At 40.2% G+C, this 26351-nt stretch overlaps 1 protein-coding gene across 2 annotated transcripts in view; it reads right to left on the minus strand.

The window, feature by feature from the left end:
• Positions 1 to 26351, minus strand: part of LOC149237573 (mediator of RNA polymerase II transcription subunit 25-like) — a 387887-nt gene that overhangs the window by 111527 nt on the left and 250009 nt on the right. For both annotated transcript variants that reach the window (XR_016246301.1, XM_089372701.1), the window contains exon 11: positions 11885 to 11913. Coding sequence is in view for 1 of the 2 variants with exons in the window: in XM_089372701.1 (XP_089228827.1) it covers positions 11885 to 11913 (29 nt within the window). In the remaining variant the exon portion in view is untranslated. The remainder of the gene's footprint in view (positions 1 to 11884; positions 11914 to 26351) is intronic.

The following is a 26351-nucleotide window of genomic DNA, read 5'->3' on the forward strand; positions in this document are numbered from 1 at the left end:
AGCTGCACTGGTTTTCCCACATCAGGTTTTTCCGGGGACATTGGTCCAAAAATAACGGTGTCACTTGTGTGCTTCTTTTGTTTCCTTCAGTTGATGATCTATAATGTGTTGAGCATGTACTTGTATTTATTTCCAGTATTTACATGGTAAATAACTTGTTAATTAACAGAATAAGTAGGTAGGAATAAATCAGAAAGTACATGAAGGGTTTCTACCGGGTTAGACTTAGAAATTCCAACACTGGATGATTGAGGGCCATTATCCCTGGCACCAGAGCCCTAGACAGTTGTATTATATGTTGTTTAATATAACGAAGTTGGGTTGAAAATTGTAAAAAGTTGTCTATATTCTGTGCATGTGTGATTTACTGTTGCTTATACTCTGATGTGCAAAGTAGTTCTATTAAGATTCTTGGTTTGGTAGCGTCAGAGATTTTAACATTCTGTCCTAGACCCAAGATTGTGGAAATTCAACAGTATGGCCATGGCATGAAAAATCCATTCAAGGTTGTCCTCACCATCTCCTCATCTAACACTTTCTCACCAACTACAACTAACTCGTCTTGGACATCTGTGATCCTTGTGAGATATGTAGCAATTGTATCTGACTTGGAAATCTAGGTGTTTCTCAACTTCTCCTTCAACACCATTATCATATTTGTATTGTTGCTTTGACATAGCTTTGTCAAAGCACAACACATTTCCCTAGCCAATTTATTCTCATATAGAAGAGGGATCCATACCCGTCCAGGATAATTCTCTTGGCCTTCACATCTTTTAGGTTAAAGATAGCAAGTTCTATAGCATTAGTAGGAGTGAGAATGCTACTCACAAACTCCCAAATCCATTTCTCCATTAGCACTAATGCTATCTTCTCCTTCTAGAGACTATAGTTGGATGTCCCCTTCAACCGGCCTTCATTTCTTAGACCTATCGCCACCATCCTTGGAAACCTCCAAATCAAATACTTAAAACCCCATAAAATATATTGTTGAAAAAGAAAAAGTTCGTTGTTGGAAACACTTGGCGCAAATCAATCTTCCCCTCAAAGTTTCTGGTGCTCTTCTACCATGTTAACTTTTAATACCATATCTGATTTATTTTTCTTCCACATCTCTTTCATACCCATAAATTATTTTACTAGAATAAAATTCTTAAAATTGTTAGCAAATAAATACATCGATATTTTTTACTTTCAAAAACAAATTGCAACGGAAATAAAATAGAAAAATCAACCACAAAAACAGAGAAAGATTATGCCCAACAAATCTTCCTTCACTTTTATTAATGTGGAAAATTTGAGCCTTGACCCACAGAGAAATACAGAAAAAATTACAACGCAATTGGACTTGGAAAAAAACCCACAGGATTTTAGGCCTCTCGAAATTTGGTTGCTCAAGAAAACAACTTAGCCTTGGAAAATATTGGCATCCAAATGCAAAAACTCGACCTGTGCACTAAGAGAATATCAGTCCCCTCCCCAACATGGACCTAGCTTGAAACTCGACCTCCTCTCACAAACTGGCATCTATCTCCCAAGTCTCGGCCTCTCTCTCCTAGAACTGAACCTCCACGAAATTCTCTTCCAGAAAACCCTTGCTACACACCTTTCTCCTCTCTTTAGCCATTGAGCAACTCACTCCTTCAGAAAATCACTCTCTCAACCACAAAGTGTCTTTCACCTCTAGTTTAGGCTTATTTTATAATTTCATTGAGCTAAATCCCTAACACTAATCTCCTAACTGATCAATGGCTAAGATTAGATCTAAGTCATTTAAAAAATTTAATTATTTATCCCTAGAAACATGGTTTAATAGTCAACATTAATTAATTAAATAATTAATGTACTTTCCTAAGTCAAACTTAAGAAAGAAATCATACTAATCACTTACTCCTCTGAAGCAAGAACATAAAGAGGCAATCTTACATCTTTTGCATGCTAGATATTGAGCCTACGCAGAAGCACCTGTCCGAGCCATCAAGATTGGTGAAAGAAAACAAATGATGAAAAAACGGTGAACAATATTTTGTTGGGAAAATAAGTTCCATGTGCAAACTAGACAAAAGCAATGCCATAGTGATATATTTATCGAATAGGAGTCCCATAAAACAAGTGAAATAAGTCACATATAAAGAGGCATGGTATGGCAAGATACTAAATGGAAGCCGCCAAATGTAGGACACTTCAAAGTATTTCATTCAATTGCTTACGTCCCAAAGCAAAGTTGGATTTAATCTAATGATACACATATAAAATTGTTCCTTATTGGGTAATATAACCAAGTAAATGTGAATACTCTGTTGCATCCCTATAAAATGAAGAAGTTGTTAACAAGTTATTGATTTTCTAGTGCAATTAGGGTTAGCACAATATTTCTGATATTTTGATAATTACTTTTGATGTAGATCTTCTTTTTAACTTGTTCCAATATACCACTCACCAATTATACTTCAAAAATTCAAGAATAAAGAACAGTAGAACAGTAGAGATGACAATGTGCAAAAGAGAGGCAAGATTTACTATAGGAAAACCCACTATGGGGAAAAACCACACAACCATTCCAATAGAGAAATTATTTTTGTTCAATGAGAGACACACCTAGACCTATGGTCAAACCTTGGTCTTCTCCTCCAAGTCAAGTTACCCACTCAGATCCTGCACTTCATTCTTGATCTTGCACTTCAGAATTGTGGCCTTCCTTCACAAGCTAGTTGCCCCAGAATTTTGGCCTTGCAACAGTTGCCCAGAAACCCAGAAAATTTCGACCCTCCAATGGTTGCCCCAAAAACCTAGAAAATTTCGATCCCCTGAAACAGTTGCCCCAAAAACTACGATTCACAAAGACAAAGATTCCTTCACATGTGCAAGTTGCTAGAGAGAGATAGGAGAAAGAGAATTTGGCCCTCTTCTTCATCCTTCTTTGTCCTTCTTGTCCTTTGCTCACTTGCCGAGAAGTTGTCTTGAGAGAAGAATGTGAATTGCCCAAATGAGGAACTCGAGCTACCTTTATATAGTAGTTTGTCTAAGGCAGTGTTACACGACTCTTATAAGACCCGCGAGTACCCGCAGGTCTTGACGGATTCGATAGTGAGACGGGTCACTTGCATAAGACCCACGGTGTCTAACGTACTCGTCCAAACCCGCATAGAACTCGTCTACCCATATTGAACCCGTGAAGAACCGCATGTGACCCGCAGAGGACCCGCATAAGACCCGTAGACCCACTCAAAATTATTTTTTTTTTTTTGAGACAAGTCGTCGAGTCAATACTAGAGGAGTCTTATATGAGTACGATTCGTGCAACATTGGTCTAGGGTGAATGGACGTTTCTCTTGCCCAGAGCCGAGTTGACTTAAAGGTAAGCCAACTTTTCACTTTTGGAGCCAAAAATTTTATTTCAAAAATTCAAATTTACATCTTTTAAAAGTCCCAATGGGACTTGTTACACACCACCTGTGGGTAGTATGCATAGGAGAATTGTTTCTCGTAGATGGTCCTTAGTTGGCCGCTAGCAGCTCCTTGCAACCACCAAATAGGTCGATGTAACATTATCTCTGCCACCTAAGCCATCCATGTGGTCCCTCGCCCATCTGTTATGATTGTATGTTTGAAGGTGGGCCTCTCGACCCTAAAGGTATGGCTTTTCAATGGTATAGTTGAGTAATTTTCCTTACAATACATTTCATGGACACTTTTGGGCATAGATTGGTGGGGGGATCAGGTGGAAAGAGTGGGCTAGGTTTGTACTCTTGTCTCCTCTGTTCGATTTGATGGTTACCCTTGTATCCTAGTCCTGCGGGATCTCCTTTACTGACCATTAGCTTCAGGGTTGACACTACATTGGAAATCTTGCTTTTGGTTGCATGGTCTTACTTCCCGACACCATATACATCACTCCCATTCGCTCATTCTAACCCCATTCATCAATTTTTCCATCTGGGTCCACATAGGGTTAGCCTCCCCCTCCCTTTGTCCACACCTTAGGTTGGGCATACAATGATGCGCTAGAGGTTGATGCAAATAAAAAGAAAGAAAAAAAAAACATAATTTGGCCACTCTCAATAGGAAATGTACCACAAAATTAAAAAGATGGTCGGGACATACAAATTTAGCACATAAACAAAAGCCAAACATGAGCTCTACCCCATATCCATGGCCATTTCCCTGGTTCCTATGGGCCCTAGATGAGCCCCCTCCATCATTAACGAAACCATGATTGTCCCAACCCCTAGTGGGCAATCAAATGCCCCGCCTCAAAAAGAGGTACCTACTGCTACATCCTACACATCATGCTCTCATCCCGTGAAGCCCCAAGTAGTTATGAAGAAAAATCAATCAAAGGCCAGAGGCATATGAAAAAGGGTGGAAAAACAAAGGTTGGGGTAATTCAAGTACCACGATTTGCTCCCTCCTACACTCATATTCCCAAGTGTGCGCCTCCCTCATCATAACTACCCTTGTACCATGGCATGTGACTTGGAGCATTCCCCTACCCCCCCACTTTGTTCCATCACTATATCATTTGCCACCTACCACCTGATTGATGTACCATGGACATGTCACCCCCTTTAAAGCTTGAAACCACCTAATCGGGTCCTTGATCAACCCCCTTATTGAGCTTGGAGACATTGGTACATGCCAAAGTCGGCTATGGAATGGCATGCCACCATGAAGTTCCCCATTGATTCCATGACTTGTAAGCTCTTTTACTTGATTATTCTAATGATTTGTTGTATTGGAGGGCAAGGGGATGCATTGGATCTTATGAGGGATTGCAGGTGGGTCTCCATTTGGGGATTGGTCTCCCTATACATGGTCCTAGCCCTCCAAATGGCCACATTGGCACTTGTAGGGTGAGTGTTGAGAGTCAGGGGCCTCCACCATAGTAGAGAGTACTTCATGGATCCCCAACATCACTCATTGATTGCTCATATTCCACTCTTTGGATGAGGAGGATGCACCTGGTTCACCATGCACTGTCGGCTCCACACTTGCACAATACACTTGGCAGATGTTTTGAGGTCCACATGAGGATGTGTCTCAATGCAGGAGACAAAGGGAGGGATTATGTCATCATCCTAGCCCTTACAAATGCTTTACAAGCATTTTCAATCCGCTTGGAGACCCTTGAGGATGTCCTTGTGCCCCCACACCCACTTGGTGTTATAGCACCATTTACCACTCTTGGTATATATGATGCTTTGTTTATGGCCTAAGGCAACCCCTCCTTCCAGACTTGGTCCAAATATATAAAAAAGAATGTTTTATTCCATGTACGCTACTTTGCCCTGAGCTAAAAGCGTGTACACGCGGGTTAGTCAATAGCCAACCCGCGTATATGTATTAAAACACTTAAAAAATCAAATTTCCTTGATTTTGGGCAGAGTTCACGGGTTTTAATTGTTGATTACCTCCTATTGCCCGTGGCCCAACTGTTTCCCAACTAAAAAACTAATTGGGAGAGGTATAAATAGACCTCTATGGGAAGGCCTTAAGGAGAGGAGAAGAGATAAGAGTTATTATATTGAGATTATCCTTGACTGACTCTGATGAATCCCTGTGCCTCATGCACTTCCCCGAGCTTTAGGAAACCCTTGTTTCCTTGTTTATAGATATCCTTCCTTTTGCTTGAGATATCATGGTGTTGGTGATGGAAGATTGTTGAAGGTTGGGATAGCACAAATCCGGAGGACAGTTCCGCTTGGAGAGAGAGAAAGACTCGGGTGAATTCTCTCCATGTTATTTATAGCGTACTGCAATAAAAGAAATTTTGTCTTGTTTCCGAAATTAACTATGTCTATGCATCAAAATATGTTTTAATTCATATATGAATGTTGTTTTGATGTATGATCAGTCATTTGTTTATATCTAAGTCACCTGACATGGGGATTTGGGATTTGTAGGATTCGGGATTCGTGGTGTCGAATTCGGACAGGTTGACCCCCCGGAACAGGACACGTAGAATTCGTTATATATTATTTTATTGAATATATATATATATATATATATATAGATATAGATATAGATATATTTAAATATATATATATTAAAAATTAGATATTTCTTACACAAATTTTAATTAATGATACAAATTTATTGATTTCAAACATAGATCTTCATCTATAGCATGCATAGTACATACAAAATTCAAATACATGTCAGTGGTACTGGTCACATAAATCATGATTCATAATTCATAACTGAAAGACAACTTACAACTACAAGATAGTAAGATAAGCACGCTGACAACTGTAGTTTTCTCATTAAGTCATCAAATTAAAATGTGTTACATAGGTAGTGTTGGTGCAATGCCAATGGCAAATAGAAATTTGTATCACCCATAACGAAAATGTGCAATTACTGTATATCTTCTGCAGACAAAGTGCAGCTAGATCACTACATATAATGTACCCAATTAAGGTCATATGATCATGTTTTTTGGGGTCAATGCATCCATTCTTTGTCTACTCAAACAATTGTAGAATTGTCAGTTCATTCTTTAGCGGTTCACATATAAATGAGAGGTAGTTCCCAAAAGAGACAGCCAACAACATTGCAAGCACTGAGCAGTCAAATGAATTATATTACATTTCAAAAGATCTAGGCATCACTATTTTACATATATGTATTTTGAGGGAAATTGTGCTTTTGAAGAAATTTATATAGTTTCCAGAAACCCCAGGCCTCAAGTTAAATATGATTATATATCTTCTATAAAAGGAATGGGAATGAAGCTTCTATCTTCAGCACAGTGTTGAAACACCTTTGGAACATTGAACAAACACGTTATTTTAGACCAACTAGTAGTTTCCTTTGGTAGTTTGTTTGCTATTCCCTCTACCTTGACATTTATCTTCTAGTGGGACAGCATTCCATTTTCCACAAAATAAACAAGACACAAGAAAACAGGACACGATTTCCAAAATCATGACACTGCCAAAATCGTGACACACAGGGGGATTCGACGTGTCAAAAAAGGACACGACGTGTCATGTTTTTTGGACACGAATTTCGAGAGAATCGTGTCGTACACGATGGATTTGGATTCATGGGGCCTATAGAACGAATCTGGTTACTTAGGTTTATATGATATAAAGTCAAATTCGTGAATATGCTTTACTTCTATATTGCTACGTATGTTCAAATTGAATGATTTTCAGGTTTGAAGAACATCAGGAGTTGCAGAGGCTCTGAACCCTGCGGGACCTACTCGAACGAAGGAAATCCGGGTACGGTCACTCTTACGTAGTTTGATAATATAAGCATCTTGCCTGAGCTGTTTGAGTATTTCTTGTTGTAGTTTTCTTTTCCTCTGTTGGGGTTCTAACCCTTCACCCGAAACAGACTTGAGAGCACCACAGTGACATGCTTGCAAAACGAGGGGACAACCCCTTATCCACTATGTTTCGAGTCCATTCTCTCACCATGGCCATTAGCTTTATTTTTCCCTCTTGAGAGGCTTATTTTTATGTTATTGAGCTATCTTGGTGAGCTTGCCACTGAGGGATGTTATTATTGAACATTATTTTATTATGTGGGGCTTAATTAGGCCAAATAGGCAAATCGAACTCATTAGAGAAGGTATAAATTGATGAGAGGTGATTCATTTCTCTCATCATCACTTGTTTGGGTTTAGTAGCTCCTTGAAGAATTTCGCATTCCCTTTTGGAGGACGAGTTTGGTTTCATGGATGAATTTTGATGTTTGGATACTATTCTCTTGGTCTTGGAGCTTCATTCTTGTCATGATTTGATGATTGGATATACTCATTGTACATGTAAGTGATTTATTTTTCATGTTTATTCTTGTATTTATCATATCACATGAATGTTGTTGGGATTTTCACTATCTAGGTCTGAAATTTATTGCTACATTATGTGAAATGGTGGACATTTTAATCTATTGAAGTGTTGCATCATTGCATGTGTCATGTATGAATGGGTGAATGTTCCTAGAGATTATTTTTATTGAATATACCTTGATAAGTCATCAAACATTGCACATCAAAGCATAAACTCCTTGGGTAGTTGCTCTCATGCCCTAATTTCCATGTAAAGTTGCCACTAAGCCTCCTTGATTGGGTTAATTCTCTCCAAGTCACAAATTCACCTTGACTCCATCTCTCCCAAAGGCAGGGCACTAAACCAACCACTGGTGGTAAACTTTAACAATTATTTTTCTCGCCATCTCCTTTCTCTATGCCTAGCCCTAATAGATCTCCTATGGCATCAATCGAATTCCATTCTAGCCATCCAATCACCTCGATTTTCGATCAACTACTGTGCTGCGGGTTTGTTTGGAGGTCCTCTAAATTTGAAGCAAATCTGACAGTGGAATCCCAAGATATAACAATCCCTAGTCGCAAGACCAAGTCTTTCCCTAGATTGACTTGGGTTAGTGTCCTCATTAGGATCATTGCATTCAAATCTCAAAAGAAAATTTATCCCTTGATCCTATTCCCTACCCTAATTAAGACAAGCCCCTCATTGGTTGATCAACTCCATATCCTTGACCTAGTTTTCGGTCCACTTGGCTCTGTGTGGTCCCGTAACTTTGTAACTCCAATTCCACAAGGATTACATAGAAGCCTCTTATCCATAAGGATCCTTAGGTCTAGGAATCCCCTTGTTAAGGCACATCCTCCAAACCTAGGCTCAAGAATCCTCTTAGCCCTTCCTAGAGAGCCCATCACCTTGCTTTTGAAGCAAGCAAGCTACCTAATTGAGTCTCTCTTGTGAATAGGCCTTGGGAATCACTCTCTATCCACTTATAGGTCCATCCTTCCTAGTGATTCCCCTATACCAAGTCTCCTCCCATCGGTGAAAGTCTGTAAAGTGTAGGGAGCCTTAGCTGAGGTGACATTGGGCTATCGCTCCATTGTTGCCTCTTAACCTAGTAGTTGCTCTATAGGATCCCCTCCTAGGAACCCTACTAGTTTGAGCGGTAACAAGACTTTGACTCAAATAAATTTTTCCTTTGATCCATGCATTTATAAATATACTTTACAATGATAAATATCATTACATCAAGTGACCAAAAATATATTATGAAGATTGGCCATAGTTACAAATTCAACACAAGTATCTCCAAATTGATAAAAAGTCAAATCTAAATTAAGATGATGGTTGTTGGTTTCAACTTGAAAAATTAGTTAGTATACATGGAAAACAGGGGCAAGATGTTCAAGAATTATCATATCACTATGAGCAAATTGCATAGGAGGTGGGGATGATAGGTATACTTACGGAAGAATGGGGGAGTCGCTTTGGTTCAAAAGGTGAAGAAAATAAGTGCATGGTTGAAAATGTGGAGAAGGAAGAATTTCTTCAACTAGGGGTTGGTGGAACAAGTGGAAGCTCATAAAGAGAAGGTAGGCAACGTGATCAACAGGTTTGTTTTGTTTTGTTCCCTACTAGTTCAAGATTTCTTAAACCTTGCATTGTTGAAGAAGATATAACTAAGACGGAGAAAGCATGCATGACTCCTATAGTGAACCTAGGCTTATCTAGGGTAATACTAGTCATGACAATGCATTTTGAATGGAGGATTAGCAGGGCAATTGTAAAGAGTAGGAATAACCAACCACCCATGCTAGAATTCGAAGGGGTGGATAAGACTCTTGAGTCTTTATAGCTTATAGTAGGATCCAAAGGCCTATGTCCTACAATTTGAGACACTTTCATGTGTAGGTATAGACAGAGATTTTTGGAGTTGAAAACTTCTACATCTGCAGTATGTAGGCTGAAATTTTCAACCAAAGTGGACTCTCAATGAATTAATCAATTAATGATTAAACAAGTCGTTGGTGGTCTGACGTCAGCTAGATTCCATGCAATGAATTACTTCTCATATTTATAAAGCTACAAAATCATATTTTTGGAGTACATTTGAGAGGGACATTGGCATATACATGTAGGATTGCTATTCAGTAAACTTCCAATCCCATCATAACTTATCATTGATAGGATACACAACTCAAAGGATGGTTGTAAACATCTTTTACAACAAGCTAGGTATAGATAAGTCTGTATTTTGACAGAAACAATTAAGGCAAGGTGATAAAATTTAGTACATACTAAGCGTCATATCTTGTATTGTGTAGCTAAACTCTTTTAAGTAAGGTTAATCAAGAAAGGAGATAGAGATCGACTAAATCCATGACTGGAGGAATCTAACTAGAGACAAAAATGCCTAAAAGACACTACCAATTGTTACAACAATCAACAATCATGATAGATCATCTCTTTTGTCTCTGTTTCTTCATCATCCCAAATCATATACATTGAAGTATCAATTAGATAGGGACAAACAATATTCAAATCACTTTATGTTCCCTCAGTTTTATAATATATACAGTGATTTCTGACTGTAACGGTTTCATTCAATTTAATGGTGTTAGATATAGTTGGTCGATACATAAAAATTTATTTCATAAAGCTTCATGTTTTTCATAATATTGTTGTATAGGATTCTTCATTTAATGAGAATTAAAAGATAATTTTCTACCCATGTTCAAGAGTTTGAGATCATTTATTAAAGAATGAAATTATATGTAGATTGAATGTTGTTTATTTACTCAAGCAGATTATATAATATAGTTGTTTCTCTAGGCACACCATCCCAATATCTTAGAACACCTTGGAGTGAGGATGATAACCCCAAATTTGCAAACGTATTTCCATTCAGGAAGATGGTGTAGATAGTAGAAAGGTTCATTAGAAGTTGTTTCCTCTGTAACATATCCAAGCTAGTGAATCGAAAGTAGAGCAAATACATTCCACATCCAATGCCAAGTAGACCATGCAAATTAGTTTAGATGGGTTTCCTTGGAGGTATACCAACAACTTGTAGGGGTAATGGCTATCCTATGCTATCATGTATCACTTCAACTAGATATTCTTGATGATACCATGCAAGACATCTATGATCATAACATTTTACTTTCCATTAATGCATCAATTATTCTCTTTGCAAAAAGGATAGTTATTCACATAGATGGATTATCACGACTCGAGCCCTGGCCTTAGAATTGGTGACCCACAAAGTATATTGGTGCTACCTCTATTGTTTATTTATTATTTGATGAAGCTCAGGATGACAATTCTTAGATATTATTCATAACCGGGGAAAGATAATGACTATAACACCCAATATTATTTTTTTAACGTTATCTCTGAATCTATCCATTAGCAAGGAAGCACCACAACTCTCAAATATTTTATTCATTACTACGGTGAGCTACAACACTCACCTTTAGTCAAGAATATCAAATGAGTAATGACAGATTTGTTAAGTTGTCAGATCCACATATTAAATTACCAAGACTGTCTCAGTTTCATCTACATTAGAGAAAGGCAATGAACACTGATGTACATTAAGCATGTGGGTTATCGTTACATACGACTAGGAAGTCTGTCATTGGGCCACAGTCTAGCCTATCACCCAAGATATTCCATTAAGTGTATGCCATCAACTATTGAAGAAGCAATTAGGTTGCATAGCATGCTAGCATCTTCAATCTCTTCTATTTATGTATGAAGTTAGGTTGCAAAACACAAGAAGACTAATTGCTAATGCTTTAAGCTTTCATTTCTTAGTCTTCCAGTCAGTTGAGGACAATAGGAAAAATTGATGCACTGATCTTTCTAACCCCATCAATCAAATTGCACACCTTAAAGTAAGCAATTGTTGCATTATAAGAACAAATTATGAAGTGAAACAAATTGCAACATTTCATAAGAAAAATTCCTACAAAAATCAATAAAGTTATTGCCACCATTTCCAATGAGAATAATAGAGATGCTTTGAAACAAGAATGCATTTTCCTTGAAATATTTATAAGATAGGAAATCAAGGTATCGGACAATAAAAGAATAGAACTCACGTATCTGAAGAACTTATATTCCTGTAGCCCTGTCAAGAAGATACTAACATTAGATTCTTCAACCAGTAGCCTAAAAACATATATGCCCAGATTTTGGGCAAGCATATAATTATCTATAAAAGCAATAGTGAATTATCCCAATTGAAGTATAGACAAAAGAAAATGTATTTCTAAAAGATAAATTATTAGGAAATGAAAATGTAATCTAATTGAAGGACTGAAATTGCAAAAGAAACACAAAAAGACTATATGAAGCAATCAGTGCGTGGAATCTAAAACAAGGCTTACCAGGTTTAAAACATATATAAAATAAGAGAAAAAGAATTACAGAAACATGACAACAATTTCAATTCAAACTGAAAACTAGAGAAGACGCTGGTACTTGAAAAAAAATGTTTCCTGAATTTCACTCAAGGAAGAATGATTAAAAGCACTTAGAAGCACTTCTGTCAACAATGAAAACTGGTCATTCTTAATCTTCTATTTTGCTAGATATAGCTTAGTATAAGGGTCCTACATCATCGGAGTATTATAATTTTGTAGTTTAGTTTAATAAAGTTAGAGTGACATAAATTAGTAAATCCATGTGTCTTAATAATAGTAAGTAATAATTAGGCTAAGTTGTGTTAAATAATACAATTAGTTGGTTGTATGGGACACGTCTTTCTCATGAGATCTTTATATGTATGAACATTTGTACTTAATAATAATAATAATAATATCTCTCCTCCTTCTCTCTCTTCTCTATATATAACTTTGCTATCGTTTGTCTGCATTATCTGACATGGTATCATAGACTCACAAAGCTTTGGCATATAAAGGCACAATTAAGAGCAAAAAAGAAATTGAGGGAGGTGACAGTGTGCCCGTGTGTGTTTGCACACCAACGCTGAAGGGGGCCATGGATTGGAACATGTCAGAATGGAATAGCACATAAAGAATATCAAACTAGAAAAGGCTAGGCATGCAAATGTACAGAAAGGCATGACAGATTTAAAATATAAGCCTTCCATTTAAATTTTACTAACAATTCAATATTTTAAAATTAACCAAATAAAAAATGACCAAAATCAGAACTTAAAAATTGTAAAACAAAAACTCATGGACATGCAAATTATAGAAAAAATGAAAGGAAAAATATAGATGATGGAATATGAATGTGCGGGCAAACTCACAACAAAGAAATTTGGCCACCACAAGAATGAAATTCAATGTGTTTGAGGACTCCTCTCTCTTGATGACTCAACTTCTGACAACTAGTCAATCAATCTATGATGACAGTAACATGACATCCCATCTAGTGGTTTGACTAGCAAAAAGTAGCGAGGAATATGACAACAAACGTATAGGGGCAGGGGCAGGGACAGTCGAGATGAATGAGCTTTTAGAGGAGAAACTAGTTCATAAGCACAAAATGACCATTGGAAAATGGTTGCATCGTTGTTGTGTGGGTAGCAGATGAGTAGTAATCTCAGAAAGTCCAAACAGAACATGCATTAGTACAATCAAAACCTGTGTAGGCTAACACAACTCTCTCAACAGTTTGCAGGATAGTGACAAGCAAAGAGGAGACATTTCGGCATCCTTGTGATTTAGGAGTGTTGAAGAATAGTCCAAGCAAACCGTGAGAATTATAGATTGATTCTAAACAACAAGGATCAACATAGTTCATGTTTTTGAAAGGCTAGAAGACACTACTCAAATGGTACAATAGAAATATCATGTTTGACGGCAACATGAGCAATGCAACATAGATAGACATGGGAGGCATACGAGACACGCAGATATATATACATATATATGTCGAAGTTTCTAAGTTTAACAGTTGGAAACCCTCCATGTACTTTCTGATTTATTCCTTCCTACTTGTTCTAATTAATTAACAAGTTATTTACCATGTAAATACTGAAAATAAACACAAGTACATGCTCAACACCTTACAGATCATCCACTGAAGGAAACAAAAACAAGCACACAAATGACACCATTATTTTTGGACTAATGTCCCCGGAAAAACCCAATGTGGGAAAACTAGTGCAGCTATCTGAGGGTTTGATTTATTAAGCAGTTTTAGTTTACAATCTGGGTGCCAAATCCGGCTCACCCAACAGAGAGAGATCTTGGCAGTAGTACCTATCCCTCGGAGATAGATGCTCCGGCTGAAACCCCAGATAAACACTCCGAAACCTCCTCAGCTTTCTCGATAGTTCCGGCAGTTCCCAGCAGTTCCAGCTCTTCCCGGCAGTTCTGGCTTCTACCCTTTGCGTCAGCTTTCATAGTTTTTCCGGCTTCTGCCCTCTGCATCAGCTTTCACCGCAGTTCCGGTTGTTCCCAGCGGTTCCGGCTTCTGCCCTCTGCGTCAACCTTCCCGGCAGTTCTGGTTATTCCCGGCAATTCCGGCTTCTGCCCTTTGCGCCAGCATTCCCGGCTGCTGCGCTGATCCTCCCAGCACTATCTCTATCTCTCTGCTTCTATATTCACTACCCCTCAGCTGCAACTCTAGATTTCTCTCTCAACTTTCTCAGCGAACCCAGCCCTAGAAAGTCGAAATCTTGATCTCTTGGTGTGTCCTCCAAGTGGCCCTCACGCCTCCTCTTATACTTTTCTCGTTGACGGATCAACGACCGAGATTAAGTCCCTAATCAACACTAAGATTGGATCTAGCTTGATCCATGACTTTTGGACCATTCTAACAAATTTTTATATTAATTCACATTAATATTTTAATTTCCCTAAGTTTAGACTTAGGGACTCCATTAAAAATATTTAATTATTTTAATATCTCCCAAACTGTTTAGAATCTGCCCAAACCCTTTCTTGGTATTGGAGATCTCATGTGCCTTAGCCTCTCCACCAAATTTCGTGGCTAGAGCACATCTGATGCTACCCCAAATCAACACTCCCTCTTAGCGAGGATTGTGCTCTAGCAATACTCCTCACTGAGTATTACTTTGATCATCTGGTATCGCTCCCTGATGCTAGGCTTGTTGCCCATCATCTGTACTACTGCATCTCGTACTGCCACCCATGGCTATGCCACTGCCATTGTTGCATCTATACAACAGCTCCCTCTGCATCCATGTTGCTGCCCATGGCCCTGCCACTGCCACTGTTGCGTCTGCACTGCATCCCCTCTCATCATGCTGCATCATGCTGCCCATAGCACCGCCACTGCAACTTAGTTACTAAGAAGTAAGTAACTAATCTCCCAACTCTGACATCTCTGTCAGGATAGACACTCCCGATGTTGAAGCTCCCTTTGTCGCTGACGAATGCTCCCTCTCTAACCTTTGCGCTGCTGCAATAACTCCCTGCATCTTGCACCGTTGCACACCTCTCTATGCCATCCTGCACTGGTGCAACACTCCCGTGCCTCTCGCACTGTTGCAGCCTGCTAACCTCGCACTGTCCTGGGGATCCTGCACTGTAGCTCTCTCTGCCGCTCCATCCTCATCTGTCTCTACCGACATCCGCCAATCCTTCTACTCCTCTTCGGGGTTCCTTTAGTCAGGTATAATCCAAGAGGTTGGGTACCCCGAGGATCCTACCCCTTATCTTTTGTAGTCCTCCTGACTATAGCTCAATGTCTCCCCACTCTCGCTCAAGTGGTGTGTGCACTTATGCCACAGACATCGTCTATCTCCACTTCCTTCTCTACCCTTGTTGGCGTTGCCTTAGTCTCCAAAGCCTATCCCTTGCTATTCTTCCTCGGACACTGGGTCGCATAATGACCCAGCCCCCATAGTTGAATCACTTAACCTTGGAGAGGTCCTTTTTCTTCCTCTTCTCCCGCTTTCCTGCAAATGCCAGAGCTACATGCTCTTCTTCTTCCTTCTTGATCCAGACTCCTTTACTGCTACTTACAGTCTTGGACTGTTGTCTAATCTCTTCTTGGCGAAGAGCCACTCACAATTCTTCCCAATCTGGAAGATTCGCCCTGCCCAGTATGCTCTGGACAAATGTCTCCCACTCCTCAAAGACTGCGTTTAGAGCGGTCCTCACCAACATCTCCTGATTCGGCGTGGCCCTTATGGAAGTCAGTTGGTGTCGAATCTCCTTCAACTGACCGAGGAAGTGATCTATCTGCTCCCCCTTCTACATCTGGTATGACTGCAGCAAATTCTCAAGTAACATCTTCCTCTGCACAGAAGTATGCTGGTACAATGTCTTTAAGGCGTCCCACATTTCCTTTGTCATCTCTTTCTCAACAATATGTTGGACGACATGATCCTTGACCCCATCAAGGATGATGCATTTCGCCTTGGCCATTGCCTCCTCGTACTTCTCATTATCAGTCAATGTCGAGATGCCCCCTACTCTGATTGTCTGTGCAACCGCACCACTAATCCAGATTTCTCAGCTAGAAACCCTCAGTAGCAAATCCCTCCTCATTGGCCTTGCCCTGTTAGGTATTGTTCTGACAACAATACCCCACCAGCTCCACTCTGCAACTTATCCACAACCTCCTAAACCCCAGCAACTTGAAGGTGAGAGCTCCTACGCTCTGCGCAATCCCAACACCGACAAACTAACTCCCTAAGCCAACTGTGTCAGCCCTCCTGGCCTCCGCGTGGCTCTGCGTGAGCCTATCTTTGCCTCCCTCAGCCTCTGCGCAGCCTCTTCTTGGCCTAAACTTGATGACGCAGGCACTGCGTCACCCCTTCCTTGCTGTTTTGCTACTAGGAACAACTTCTGTCACTCGGGACAATTGTTTTCTGTTGCTGCTGCTCTACTCGGCTGATGTCCTTAGTTCTCCTGTGATCTGCAACCACACTTTGATACCATGTTGAAGTTTCTAAGTCTAATAGTTAGAAACCCTCCATGTACTTTCTGATTTATTCCTTCCTACTTGTTTTGATTAATTAACAAGTTATTTACCATGTAAATACTGAAAATAAACACAAGTACATGCTCAACACATTACAGATCATCAACTGAAGGAAACAAAAACAAGCACACAAATGACACCATTATTTTTGGACTAATGTCCCAGGAAAATCCCAATGCAGGAAAATCGGTGCATCTATCTGATGGTTTGATCTATTAAGAAGTTTCAAAATACAATCTAGGTACCAAATCCGGCTCACCCAACAAAGAAAAATCTTGGCAGTAGTACCTCTCCTTCCGAAACAGATGGTCCAGCTGAAACCTCGATAAACACTCCGGCAACTCCTGAGCTCCAATCTGCCCCACGAAAAACCCCAGCGTCAGCCTCTAGGGACTGTGTCAGCCTCTTCTTCCCTCTGTGTCAGCTTTCCTGGCAGTTCTGGTAGTTCCCAACAGTTCCGACCTCTGCCCTTTGCGTCAGAGTTCCCGGCAATTTCGGCTTCTGCCCTCTGCATCAGCTTTCCTGGCAGTTCAGGCTATTCCCGGCAGTTCTGGCCTCTGCCCTCTGTGTCAGCTTTCCTGGCAATTCCCGACAGTTTCGACTGTTCTCAGCAGTTCCGGCTTCTGCCCTCTACGTCAGCTTTCCCGGCTGCTGCGCTGATCCTCCCGGCACTATCTCTGCCTCTCTGCTTCTGTATTCACTGCCCCTCAGCTGCAACTCCAGATCACTCTCTCAACTTTCTCAGCAAACCCAGCCCCAAAAAGTTGAAATCTTGATCTCTTGGTGTGTTCTCCAAGTGACCCTCAAGCCTCCTCTTATACTTTTCTCGTTGACAGATCAATGACCGAGATTAAGTCCCTAATCAACGGCTAAGATTAGATCTGGCTTGATCCATGACTTTTGGACCATTCTAACACAGTTTTATATTAATTCACATTAATATTTTAATTTCCCTAAGTTTAGACTTAGGGACTCTATTAAAAGTATTAATTATTTTAATATCTCCCAAACTGTTTAGAATCTGCCCAAACCCTTTCTGGGTATTGGAGATCTCATGTGCCTTAGCCTCTCCACCAAATTTCGTGGCTAGAGCACATCCGATGCTACCCCAAATCAACAATATATATATATATATATAGACACAGACACACACACATACATGAGTAATGCAACAAAGATAGACTTAAGGAGGCACATCGGACAAGCATATATATATATATATATATATATATAAGTGTGTGGGTGTGTGTGCACGCACAAAACAATCATAGGTGACAATGACAAACATGCAAAACAAGGCATGTGCAAATATGAGTTACCGCAAAACCTAGCCGGCCTAAGAAATTGAGCACCATTGTCACCTCAGTGGTTTCTCCCTAGCTGTTTACTGGTTGATATTATTGCCAAAATGGAGGCTTCCCTAAAAAGATCATCTACAAGATGTTCAATTAACAAGGGCCCTCGGGTGATGCAACATCTAACAACTGAAAGAAAGGGTATTGGCCAAGCCTCGAATGACTGAGATAAGAGTTTCATAGAGTTCAAAGTACACTTGCCTAAGACCTATATGACTTAAAAGAAGACTACTATAAGTTAGGGTTTTTATGATATGTAGATTTAGGGCTTACAATGGTATATAAATAGCCTAAGGTACTGGCCAAGCCTTGAAACTCTGAGATAACAGTTTCCTAGAGTTCAAGTACACTTTCCTAAGACATTTATGACTTTGAAGAAAGCTGCTATAAGTTAGGGTTTTTATGATATGCAAATTTAGGGCACACTATAGAATATAGCAGCGTGAGAAAATAGCCTATGTGATAGGATCAAAAACAAAGCAAAGGCTAAGAGGAAAGCAAACAAGGGTTAAGTGAACAATGGTTTTCATGGCTGGAAATGCATATAATGGAAATTATTATCAATACATCAGCCCTAATTTTGGGATGAAAACATGCAATTAATGCTAGATTTTTCCTTTTTTATATTTATTAACGCAATCTGTTTTAATAGGGCAATAAAAAATGAATAATAAATTTGCTATTAAAAGCAAATTTAAGCTACCTTAACCCTAGTTACCATAAAATGAAGAGAAAAAGAAGAAATTAAAATGACCACCACAAGCTAGTCTAGCGCCTTCTCTCATTTGCATGATGGAGTCAATTATGGCAAGGCCAAAGATAGAGGAACCTGGATGAGGTGGGTGGAGGACTAAGAACCTCTCTTAGAAACCCTAGCGACTTCCTTTAAGTGGAGATTTAAGATCAAAGGAGGTCTACAAAGTACCTTTAATGGATTCTTGAAAGACTAATTTTGCAAAGCATAAAGAAACATGAATTTATAAAAGGCATTGCTATTTTTAATATGGCACAAACAAACCCTAATTTTAAAAATTTGCATACAAAATGGAAGAAAATCAGCAATAAACTTACACTCTTCAGTCAAGAATCGCCTCATCAATCCAAGACAAGTCTCCTCATGCAAAAATATCCCTCCCATGACAATTCGCTCCACCAACATCAAATTGCATCCAAGAGAAAAGAGAAAGAGAGGTAGTGTGCACTTCCTAAGAGCAAGAGAAGTGTTATAAATGACAGATGATCCAAATGAAAGTGACTTCCCTCTATTTATATGAGGGTAACCTGGTGACTTTTCACTAATTTACAAGTAAAATCCCAAATAGTGTGCTTTGAGCATTCAACTAGGCCTATAGCTTTAAAACAATAATACATCAAAATTGCCCACACATGTGGGAATAAAGGCTCTCCATGATGATGTCATTCTCTCAAAATCGACAATCTCCATCAAACAAGTGATAAAGAGGCTCACGAGTGCTCCTCACCAAGAAATCATCAAAGTGCACGAGTATATCTCCAAATAACTCCCCCACCACCATGACATCATCTCCAAGAAGGCTCACATCACCCTTCTAATGCATGTGACGATAACATGGCATGCTCTAATGCAAGTGTTGGCACATGGGCATGATGTACTAGCCCTCCCAAGTCATATCAATGATAATTGTTGCCACAAAATCTAGCAGGCCTTGCGGTGGCTTTCATAATGTGAGGGTCAGACCTTGTAGCAACAATGAGGAGATATTTCCATTGTCACCGCTGCAACTCCCCCCCTACTCTTTAGTGCAATTTCACCACAAGGGAGGCTTCCCTATCTTCACCTATAAGGGTACTCTATACATCTCCTATGGGGTTACCCTCTTTTTGGTGGGTAACATTTGGCTCCAACTCAGGGACATGTACTCACCGTATGCTCAAACAGGGAGTGCAAGAGAACCCCATCAATCTGTTAGCTCACAGACCTATTACTTGTACACTCAAATCACCTTGTTGACGGCATGTTAGCAAGGTGTTGAATGCCATCCTTGTGACAATAGGATATATAAAATAAATAATGGAAAGAAAAGTTAGCTAAATGCAATCTAATCTAGTATGCAAACACATTAGTGCAAATAATGAATAAAGTAGGATGCCCATACAATAATGCAAACACATGAATGGAATGCAACTCTCTAAATATAAGTGCATCAAGTTCCATCAAACAAAGTAAGGTGTTTGCCTCCCACATGAGAGAACAACAGCTCACCATCAAGTTTTGCAATATAAAAATAACCTACCCTTACTTTGTCGCGAACCCTAAAAGGATATGGGTTGTTATCGAGGACCAAATCACCAACCAGAAAATCCGTACCTTCTTTTTGAACACATTGTTTCTTTCTAATGTTTTGGCATGTCTGTTTCTTATTCTTGTTTGTAGGCATTTTTATTTGACAGAGATTTCTTGATGATGGCTCAACCTATTTAGGTCTTTCAAGGACCTTTGTCTCAAAGTGTTCTCATTTCATATGCAGATCCTTAGGATTTGTATCAACCTTGGGTTTACCATGATGGTTTGGGAAAGGGAAAGGTTCCACATCTTCAACATGCTTAGGCATGTCGGGCTTGTTACTGCTCAAACTAGCAAGGGGCCTAAAAGGGACTCCTAAAGCAACCACTGCTAGGTCAAGGGCAACAATGGAGACTTAGCCCATTGTCACCTCAGCTAAGACACCCTACTCTTTACAGACTTTCACCGATGAGAGGAGACCTTGTATATGGAAATTCACTTGGGAAGGATGAGTCAACAAATGGATGTGAAGTGACCTTAATGATCATTTTCCTAGAAGGAGTTTAAGAATGGAGCTTGCTTGCTCTTCAAGCAAGGTACAAAGCTTTCTAAGATAAGGACGTGAGGATTCAAAAGCTAGGTTAGAGGAATATGCCTTGTAAATGATTTTCCCAATCCCTAAAATCCTTATTGAACTTGATTTCCCAAGTGGTTCTTGAAGAATTAGCTTTTCAAAGGTATGGGACCACACAAGACCAAGTGGACCCAGCCTAGGTTAAGGGGCGGGAGTCTAGCAACCAATTACAATCTTAACCCAGACAAGGAAGAGGAAAGGATCAAAACAAGAACTTCCTCTTAAAGGTGTCAAATTGATCCTATGAGGTACTAGCTTAGGGAACACCAGGGCAATGTTTGATCTTAGAGCTAGGGCTAGGGATATCTCACAATCCTACCGTCAGAAATTTCTTCAAATTTGGAGGAGACCTTGAGGACACACCAGCGCAGAAGAGGCTAGGAGATCAAACTTTTTTTGTGGCTACTTTGTCGGGAAATGATGTCGTAGGTGGCCCAGCGTGGCTACACCTAGAATGAAGAGGGAAAGGTGAAGAAAAACGGTTCTTCGAGTGACCACCTATTCGTAGAACAGTGCCAATTCCCTCGGGGAGAATGGAGTCTAGGACAATGATGAGAAATGACTTTGTTTCTCGGTCAAGGAGGCCTCAAGAACCACTTCACTTGGCCTTTAGGGCAAGAAGAAGTGACCTTAAAGCTTTATACTTCGCTTTGCAAAAAGAGATGTCTTATCAAGATAAATTCAATTGTAGAATTATCCCTAGGAGATTTCATTCAACATAGATGGCCCATACATTAAGAGATGTTATATAGAAACAATAATCCACAATTTCGCAATTATGCAATGCAGCAATTAGCCCTAGTATAGCAAAAATCCCATTCCAATGCATATGACAAAGTAAAACAAGAATAACATTAAATGTGTGTACTTACATGTAAGAGAACATATCCAATCATCAACATATTTGCCAATAAAGAAGCTCCAAGATAAGAAAGTCCAATCCAAACATCAAAATTCATCCATGCTCCAATTCATCCTCCAAGAAAAAGTGTGAAATTCTCAAGAGAGAGAATGATCCAATCCAAGTGATGATACAAATGAATTCATGTCTCTCCTATTTATACACTCATTAGGAGTTAATTTGAGCCTACATTAGCCCATCAACTAAAATAATGTTCAAATAACTATCTATTGGTGACAAGCCCACCAAACTAGCTCATAAATAAAATAATAAGCCTCCCAAGAGGTCAAATAATCAATAATGCTTGTCGTTGGGCTCTCTAAGAGGCCTAATGAAGTCCATAAGTGCCAAAATGATGAGTTTGACTTCCAAAAATAATGGACAAGGGGTTGGCCCCTTGTTCTCCACATAATAAACTTGTGGTGCTCCCAATGGTTGTGAGGGCACACAAGTTACCTCATGGATCTCCAAGTAACCTGAAGATGCTTGTAGACCATCTGTAAGGGCTCAGATGATGATGTAAGTGATGCCACAACAACATAAATGTCCTGGGTCATCTGCCAAGTGCATGGTACAGATGTGGGGCAGGCTAGGCAAAGGTGAACCAGGTGCATCTTCCTCGTCCAATAGGTAAGTCTTGAGCAATCTCTAAACATCTATGGGGATCCATGGAGTGTCGTCTAATGTTGTGGAGGCCCATGGCTCTCAACACACACCCTACATGTGCCAATGTAGCCCTTTGGAGCGTTAGGACCCCGTATAGGGAGACCAAACCCAAGATGGAGACCACCTGCAATCCTGCATAAGATCCAATGCATCCCTAGCCTTCCAGTACAATAAGTCATCAAGGAAATTGAATAAAAGAGCTTACAAACCATGGACCACAAGTGGGAACTTCAAGATGGTATGCCCTTCCATAATGGGTTTTCGCAGGTACTAATGTCTCCAAGTTCCAAATGGGGTTAACCAAGTATCCCATTAGGTGGTTTATACTTCTAAAAGAGATAATATGTCCAAGGTACATCCTTTAAAAGGTGGTGGCATGTGATAAAGAGATGGATGGAGTAGGGAATGAAAAGGGGCAACCCTGGGCCACATGCTAGGGTACAAGGGTAGCTAGTAAAAGGGAAGTCCACACTTGAGTATATAATGTATAAGAGGGAGAAATTGTGGTACATGATGTGCCCCTGCTTTGATTTTTCCACCATTTTTATATGCCTTTTTCCTTTTTAGTATTTTTCTTTAATTAACTACTAGGGGCTCAAAGGGTAAGAGCATGATGTGTAAGATATAGCAGTGGATACCACCTTTTAAAGTAGAGCAATTCATTGCCCACCAGGGGTTGGGTCAATCATGGATTTCTATATAATGAAGGAGGCTCATAGAGCCTGTAGGAACCAGGGTGATGGCCATGATGATGGGGTAGAGCCCATGTATTGGTTTTTACCCACGTGCAAAATGTGTTTGTCCTGGCCATCTTTTGCATTTTGTGGTTTATTTCCTCTTGAATGTGGTCAATTATCCTTTTACCTTTCCTTTTAGCTGCATCAACCTCTGAGGCATCATTCCAGGCCTGACCCAAGGTGAGGCCACGGGGAAGGGGAGAGCTAGCCCTATGTGGACCCAGTGGAGGAATGTGGACCCAAGTGGGAGAAATAATGAATGGGATTATAATGATTGGAAAGGAGGCAATATATGTGGATGAAGGAGAGGGACCATGCAACCAAAATCAGGGTTTCCCATGAAGTACCATCCCTAAATGTGATATCCCCAATTTTGATTTTTTATCTAACAAGATTAACTAAGTTTATTGGGGAAGTGCTAAGCATAGCACAATTTTGTAATTTGAGCATTGGCGACATTTTTGGTACATGGGACTTAGGAGAAATCGAAAACTTCAATATTAGTGGGATATGGGGGCCACCCCTCATGGAATACGCACCCCTTGGAGGAAAAATTGATTTTGTGGAAAGGAGGTCGAAATATTTGGATGAGGGACCCACAAAGAACGGTGAGGCAACAATATAAATAAAGGGTTGAATGTAACATTGGGGACCTTTTGATAATTTGACATTTACACATTGTTGCTCTAGGTTTTCAACTGAGTCACAAGTGTTCTTTAGCACCAGAGGTTTCCAAGGGGAAATCTCACCCTCTTCTTTGGTGGACCACGAGTGCCACCCTAGGGAGGTATTGTCACGGCTTTGTTGAGACTTGGAGGACCAGTCTCAGGTGGTCCGACTTGCCTTAGCTTCAGCCTAGACGCAGAAGAAGAACCACATAGTTCTTGGGTGAAGTGGGTTCTGAAATTAGAGGCTATACCATCACTAGGCAATTCCTTATCCAAATTACAGGTGAAGGAAAAAAATTTACGGGAGTTGAGGAGTGCCCTTCTCAGCAAGACAGATTTCTTTGGTTGGGTCTGCGTAGACTTGTGCCAGGACTGCACAGTCATTGGTGGAGTTGATTGTGGGGAGGCTTGAGAGAAGGATTTAGGAGTTGAGCTGCAGGGATTTCATTTGGAGGGCCATTGGAGGAGGATTGTTGTAGTTTGGAAAGCAGAGATTGATAGGAGCAGCCACAGTAACAGAATTCGAATTTGGTGGAGGGCCAAGTTGTGAAGGATCAAATTTTGAAAGTTGGAACCAAGGGAAACCCTTTCTGGGTTTTCTTGGGTTTTTTTACAAGGATCCCAACTCAGCCAGCAGCAAGAGGAGCTAGGGGAAATTTGGGTTGAAATTCCGAGGTCAACATTTGGCCAATTCCTTCATGGGTTTTTGTGGGTTTTTGTGGGTTTTTGGTGGAGAGCTCGGGGTTAATTTACCAAAATTTTCCGAGCACCAGAGGAGGCCCTAGCAGCAGTTCTTCACAACCAGCAGCATATTTCTTGGCAGTTTCAGCGCAGAGCCAAGAGAGAGCCGCATCAGATTTGGGAGAGACTTCTTATGGTCCATTTCAGCTTAGCTAGCTTGCCTTGAGCAAGCCCAGGTGCACTCTTTCCAGCACCTCATTGTACCCTCTTCATATTATAATAAAATGGCTCAGCAAAGCAGTTCTTGATGCAATTTCATGGACTAGTTCATGTGCTTGATTTTCCTGGTTTTTATGTCTATGTTTGCTTTGTTACTTACTGTAAAGATTCCCTGGGAATATTACCCTAAATCCAAAGGGTCAGTAAAAGAAATCCCACGGGACTAGAATCCAAGGTTAACATCCAAAAGGGGTCTGAGGGACAAGAGCAGAGACCTAGTCCATTCTTTCTGTCGAATCCCCCCATTAATCCATGCCCAGAAGTGTCCATAATAAGTACACTACACTACTCAATTACTAAATGACAACACATACCTTTAGGTTCGGGAGTCCCACCTTCAAACATACGATCATGGAAGATGGGTGAGGGACCACATGGCTAGCTCGGGTGGTGGAGAAGTAGCACAACGAGCTAGTTGGTGGTCGCAACGGGCTGCTAGCTGCCAGTTGAGGACCATCTTGGAGAAAAAATTTCTCCTAGGGATATCACCCACAAAAGGGTGGGTAACAGGGCTCTCTACACACAATTAATGGTTTTTCCTCCATGGTGGACATGGTAGCATATGATAATTCCAACTGTAATTGCCAACCCAAAGAGGCACACCACTTTCCAGACAAAAGCATACCCGAAGCATCTAGAACATTAATGACTACAATATGCATGAGCACAAAAATATCCTTGTTAGCAACCAATTAACATCCTTCATCAAACCATACAGGGATGGAATTTGAGTCAAAACCACACACATTCCTATATGGCCTACTGATTTGCATTTACAACTAGTTCCTAACTCTTAAAGGCATTACATTTGTTGCGACACCAAAGTCAAGCATGTAGTTGTGCAATAATAGATTGTTTACTGTTGATTCGGGGTAGCATCGGATGTGCTCTAGCCACGAAATTTGGTGGAGAGGTTGGGGCACATGAGATCTCCAATACCTAGAAAGGGTTTGGGCAGATTCTAAACAGATCAGGACATATTAAAATAATTAATATTTTTAATGGAGTCTCTAAGTTTAAACTTAAGGAGAATAAAATATTAATGTGTATTAATATGAATCTGTGTTAGAATGGTCCAAAAGACATGGATCAAGCCAGATCTAATCTTAGCCGTTGATTAGGGACTTAATCTCAGCTGTTGAGATGTCAACAGGAAAAGTATAAGACGAGGCTTGAGGGTCACATGGAGAGTACACCAGATGATCAGTCATTCTATTCTCTAGAGCGAGGTTTGCTAAGAGAGATAGAATCAGTGATCAGGAGAGCAGCTGAGGGGCATTGAGTACCGAGGAACAGAGAAGGAAGAGATTGTGCCAGGAGAGCAGCGCAACAGTCAATGAGGGTGATGCAAAGCTAGCAAGGGCTCACGCAGGGCCACGCAGAGGCATCCAAGTCTTGCGCAGAGGACCAGATGGGCCAGCAAAGCTGAAGCAGAGGCTCCCAAAGCTGATGCAA

The sequence above is a fragment of the Pinus tabuliformis genome, chromosome 8, assembly GCF_031772625.1.
Source record: "Pinus tabuliformis cultivar Carrire ecotype Pingquan chromosome 8, CPIR1, whole genome shotgun sequence".
NCBI lineage: Eukaryota > Viridiplantae > Streptophyta > Pinopsida > Pinales > Pinaceae > Pinus > Pinus tabuliformis.